Source organism: Euleptes europaea, chromosome 1 (genome assembly GCF_029931775.1).
Source record: "Euleptes europaea isolate rEulEur1 chromosome 1, rEulEur1.hap1, whole genome shotgun sequence".
NCBI lineage: Eukaryota > Metazoa > Chordata > Lepidosauria > Squamata > Sphaerodactylidae > Euleptes > Euleptes europaea.
In genome coordinates, this window is record NC_079312.1 from 171,427,680 (window position 1) to 171,433,679 (window position 6,000).

Here is a 6,000-nt window from a genome sequence, read left to right on the forward strand (position 1 = left end):
ATCCAGGTTCAAATCCCCGCTCTGCTATGAAGCTTGCTGGGTAACCTTGGGCCAACCCCTCTCAGCTCAGCCTACCTCGCGGGGTTGTTTTGAGGGTAAAAAAAAGGGAAGGAAAGAACCAAACGTGCCTCTCTGAGCTCCTGGAGGAAGGTGAGGATTCAAATGTACTAGATTGAGCTGGATCAGGGACATCTGTCTATGAATCCCAGGGAAACCATGAAGCTCACTAGTCAACAACACCCCTGCGCTTTCAGGTTGGCCTACTTTACAAGGTTGTTATGAGGATGTGGACAGAATGGAGAGGGTGCAGAGGAGAGCAACGAGGATGATCAGGGGCCTGGAGACCAAGCCCTAGGAGGAAAGGCTGAGGGAGTTGGGAATGTTTAGTCTGGAGAAGAGGAGGCTGGGGGGACATGATTGCTCTCTTTAAGTACATATCTGAAGGGCTGTCCCTTAGAGGAGCTGTTCCTGTTGGCAGCAGAGGATAGGACTCACAATAAAGGGTTTAAATTGCGGGAGGTGAGATACCAGCTGGATATTAGGGGGAAAAGTTTTACAGTAAGAGTTGTTTGACAGTGGAATCGGCTACCTGGGGAGGTGGTGAGCTCCCCCTCACTGGCAGTCTTTAAGCAGAGGCTGGACAAACACTTGTCAGGGATGCTCTAGGCCAGGGGTGGGGAACTTCAGACCCAGGGGCCGTTTAAGGCTCGCGAAATCATTTGTCTGGCCCTTCTAGGTCCTGGCAGATCTCTAGCTCAGAAGGATCTAACACTGGTGATCCACCCCCTCCCGTGGACAGGAATAGCCTCTATTCAAGGCGGATGTGAGTTTGTTTTGTCGAGAAAAGGAACCTTTTCCCCCCTTGCAGAAGAGTCTTTAGCTATGGAGCTGCTAGGACCGCCCAAGAAACTGTGTTAACCCTTTCCCACCCGGGCCATGGAGAAACGTATTCCCTCTGTACTACAAGAGGGCAGGGGGCGGAAGTGGCGGCAATAGAGGATTTAAAGGGGGCAGGGCCAGAATGCGGTGGGGGGAGTTCTTAGCCAGTGTGTCCTCATTTCATCCCGGCAGGCGGAGGTAGCAGGAGCCGGCTGTAGAATCCGGCCCCTGACCATGGAGCAACTCCAGCATGCGGCTGGATGGCTACGCCCGGCTAGTGCAACAGACCATCCTGTGCCACCAGGTGGGCGAGTGCACCACCGGTTGGATGCCTGCCTGCTTGTCCGCGCCGAGGAGAACATCTGGGGCAGCTGCCTGCTTGGGGCTTGGTTGACTAATTTTTAAGTTGATAATTTTGTATGGCCCACGAATGACGTTATAAATATCCAAATGGCCCTTGGCGGGGAAAAAGGTTTTCCACCCCTGCTCTAGGCTGATCCTGCCTTAAGCAGAGGGTTGGACTAGATGGCCTGTATGGTCCCTTCCAACTCTATGATTCTATGAGTCCCGTGAGCTACTTGGGAGACAGACAGACACAAATAAATGTATTTGAACAAATACTAGCCCAACTGCTCTCGCCATTAGTCACACTAACTGGATTAGGCAGGGGGAAATAACGCAGAGCAGAAGGGACTGGGATCGAAAAGAGATACTGCGGAGCACGCTACAGGACTAACCGAGAGGTTTCGGTAGCCCCCGAGTGCTAAAAGCGACCATGCACATAGATTCCAATTGTGGGGGGAAACAACAACCCTGCCCCATGTCCTTTCTGGGACCGAGATCACACCAATCTCAAGTGATTGACTATCAGGCTGACTCACAGCAGGCTGCCAAACCAGCTCTGGGCACAATAACAAACTTCTGTTTGCGGCCACATCGGCCAGGATGCCTGCGCTCAGGGGAAACCGATCTGTTTTCACCACCACACCAATCAGTTCAGTTCTTTATTAGTACAGCCCACGACCGGTAAGTAAAGGAAACATTAATTACAGAAGAATAAAATTTATATCCAAATGGTCTTGATAAACACAGGATAGTCCTAACGGATACCAGCTAAAACTACATGGATCTGTCAGCAATTTAACACTTTGACGTTCTCCTGGAGAAAATCATAAGGTTGGAAGGGACCACCGGGGCCATCTAGTTCAACCTCCTACACAATGCAGGAAATTCACAACTACGTCACCTCCCCCCACACCCCCAGTGACCCCCGACTCCATGCCCAGAAGATGGCCAAGATGCCCTCCCTCTCATGATCTGCCTAAGGTCATAGAGTCAGCATTGCTGACAGATGGCCATCTAGCCTCTGCTTAAAAACCTCCAGCGAAGGAGCGCTCACCACCTCCCGAGGAAGCCTGTTCTACTGAGGAACCACTCTGTTAGAAAATTCTTCCTAATGTCTAGACTGAAACTCTTTTGATTTAATTTCAATCCGTTAGTTCTGGTCCGACCTTCTGGGGCAACAGAAAACAACTCGGCACTTTCCTCTATACGACAGGCCTTCAAGAACTTGAAGAAGTACTTGAAAATACTAGAGATTAAGTCATTTCAGGAGCTAAAATCTCTGCCACTCTTCAGGGTTAAAGGCCCTTCCCAATTTTTCTGTGATTACAGACCCTGGTGCAAAACCAGGCAACCAATCGGGACATTTGGTGGTTCTTATCTGACAGAAGATAGCACACCAATCACTATCCGTCCCCAACTCCTTCCCTCCCCCCGCCCCCCCCAAAACCCCAGTGCAAGAACATTGGTACGTACCCATCGGATACCCTGGATCCTCGGGGCGTCCCCCGCCTGCCCCTCCAGCTGGATCTGGTAGCTACAGCTGCGGAACAAGTGCATCTTTCTCCAAATCACGTCGAGCAGCTTTCCTTCAGTCCCGGTCCCCGTGAGCCCCCCAGAGAGCTGGGGTGAGTGGGTGAAGTCACCAAGTGGAAACTTGACATGCCACCTTCCCTGCCCGTTCAAGGCCACCTTTGGGGAAACAAACAAAAACAGCGTGGAGCCTTTTCCTGTTGTTGTGGTACTGGAATCGAATCCAACTCTTCTCTTATTTCTTGCTCTGCATTTGGCTGGTGCCATGGCAGGGTCAACCTTATAACATGCTGCAAGAGGAAGCCCACGATGGGCATAGAATGTGTTTCGACATCTCCAAAGTCTTTTGCTTACGCTATTCCAATAATCCTTACGACAACCCTTTAAGGTAGGTCAGCATTGTGATCTCTGTAATGCAGCTTGCAGGGAGCGAGGCTGAGAGGAGGAGGAGGAGGAGGAGGAGGAGAAGGAGAAGAAGAAGAAGAAGAAGAAGAAGAAGAAGAAGAAGAGTTGGTTTGTTTGCGCCGGCTTTCTCTACCGCTTAAGGAAGAATCAAACCGGCTTACAATCACCTTCTCTTCTCCTCCCCACAACAGACACCCTGTGAGGTAGGTGGAGCTGAGTGAACTCTAAGAGAACTGTGACTAGCCCAAGATCACCCAGCTTGTGTAGGAGTAGGGAAACCAACCCGGTTCACCAGATTAGTGTCCGCTGCTCATGTGGAGGAGTAGGGAATCAAACCCAGTTCACCAGATTATAGTCCACCGCTCCAAATCACCGCTCTTAACCACCACATCACGCTTGCTCCCCATCTAGGGCCATCTAAGGTCACTGGGGGATTTCCTCCTTTGCTAGACAACATTTGTCTTCCTCCATAGCCCATTTAGGCTATGCAAATCTGACAGAGTGGATTCAGATCTGGGGAAACCCAGGACACGATGGTCACATCGATTCCCACAGTGGCCCCAAGGCTCTGTCATTTTTTGCAACAACAGACCAAATGTGGTGAGAAGTTAGCACTCACCTGGGGAACCAGATATCCAAGAAGGATCACAAAAGCCTAAATCAGACCGCTCAACAGGTAGCCCGGCTCACCTCCATGTCCTGCGTATGGTCCACATCGGGAAGTCCACGCAGAGAGCAGGAGAGCGTAATCCTCCGTTTGGATTCTTTCAGGATCACAACCAGGCAGGAGAATCCCCAGGCAGAAGCCCCAAAGCATACGACACCGCCGACTCCATTTGGATCGCCGTTAACACCCGGCCCATTCTCTAAGCAAACCCATGTGTTGGCACAAGGACACACGCCCGTTGGCACACGGCGGGAGCCACCAGGATCTTGCCGCTGGCTTCCTGGTCAGACACGCAGTCCCAAGGAGAAGGAGAGAAGGAGAGATCGAGCGTGTGTGTGTATCCTGAGCTCCTGCACCTTCCCACTTCTGGAGACTTGGGAGCAGCAGGGAAAGCGCCACCGAGGCTGCAGCCAGGAGAGCATTTGGCCACATGCCCAGAACCTCTCAGCTGGAAAAGGCACTCTTCAGAGGCTGGGAGCACCACACCCCCCGGAGGCTGGTAATGCAGCAGGCGGCCACGTTTCTGGTCGAGCAAGTCTGGAGGAGTTCAAAGCCGAGGGCGAAGCTCTGCTGCGGCTCCTTCGCCGATGGCCTGCAGAGAGCTTTACCTCCGCAGGCACACGCACGGGGGTGTTCTGAGCCAAACTCAATTGGGCCCTCGTGGTGCTGCGTTTTTGACAGCCGTGACCCAATTAAGGAGGGACATTTGAGTTTAAGGGGGGGTGTCTCCCTTCCATTTCCTATCCTGCTCAAAATCTGGGTTGAAAGTTTGTCAATATCTTTTATGTATATATCATATATCATATCATATCATATCATATCATATCATTTATTAAAATTTCTAACCCGCTTTCCCCAGCCAGGGCCAGGCTCAGGGCAGGTAACAACATTAAAACCACAAATAGCCATATAATAAAACATCTAAAACCATAAATACAAGCTCACAGATTATTAAAACAGATGCTCTCCAATTAATACAGTGCCCACTTTATATATATATATACACACACACACACACACATACACTGTGTGTGTGTATATATATATATATAAATACACTGTGTGTGTGGGTATATATATATATATACTGTGTGTATATGTGTCTGTGTGTGTGTATATATATATGTGTGTGTGTGTGTATAATGTGTGTATATATATATAAATATATACTGTGTGTGTGTGTGTGTGTGTGTGTATATATATATATATATATATATATATATATATATATATATATATATATATATATATATATGCAGCTTACCACTCTGCGCAACGGCGCTCCTGTGTGTGTGTGTGTGTATGTGTATACGCAGTATATATATATATATACATACTGTGTATACACACACACACACACACACACACAGGAGCGCCGTTGCGCAGAGTGTTAAGCTGCAGTACTGCAGTCAAAAGCTCTGCTCACAACCTGAGTTCGATCACGACGTAAGTCGGTTTCAGGTAGCCGGCTCAAGGTTGACTCAGCCTCCCATCCTTCCGAGGTTGGTCAAATGAGTACCCGGCTTGCTGGGGGTAAAGGGAAGATGAATAACCGCCCCGTAAACACAGTCTGCCTAGTAAACATCGGGATGTGACGTCACCCCATGACGTCACCTCAGGAATGACCCGGTTCTTGCACAGGGGACCTTTACGCTTTTTATACACACACACACACACATATATACACATATATATGTATGAATGTGTATATACTGAGACCATGGCATGTGAGGAGAGGGGGGGAGCAAGCTATTCACCACTGTGCCATTTGTCTCAATCTGAAACAGCCCGAGGGGCTCTCTACTTACCCCATTTGGGGCTGCATGTGTCCCTAGAGCTCCAGGCTGGAGAATTCCTGTAGATTAAGGGGTGGAGCATTGGGAGGGTGAGATCTAGGGAGGGGAGGGACCTCAGAAGGGTAGAACGCCATAGAGTCCACCCTCTAAAGCAGCCATAGAGTCCACCCTCTAAAGACCGCTGTCTCTGGAAATCAGTTGTAATACTGGGAGATCTCCAGGCCCCACCTGGAGGCTGGCAACTCTATGTGCATGCCACCAGCACTCAAGCAGGCACGGCCAGGGCAAATATTTGCTCCCTCCCAAGGGCCTTCAGATCAGGAAATCCGAACAGGAGATAGGGCTGAAGCCCTCTGCTCCCAGCACTTTGTGATCCCC

General features: G+C 50.0%; 1 protein-coding gene across 1 annotated transcript in view; it reads right to left on the bottom strand.

Moving 5' to 3' along the window:
• Positions 1-3,855, bottom strand: part of RAPGEF3 (Rap guanine nucleotide exchange factor 3) — a 61,107-nt gene extending 57,252 nt beyond the window's left edge. Inside the window, exons 1-2 of the mRNA XM_056849539.1 lie at positions 3,850-3,855; positions 2,698-2,913 (exon numbers count right to left, since the gene is read on the bottom strand). Of these exons, the coding sequence (XP_056705517.1) occupies positions 2,698-2,913; positions 3,850-3,855 (222 nt within the window). The remainder of the gene's footprint in view (positions 1-2,697; positions 2,914-3,849) is intronic.
• Between the last annotated feature and the right edge of the window lie 2,145 nt (positions 3,856-6,000).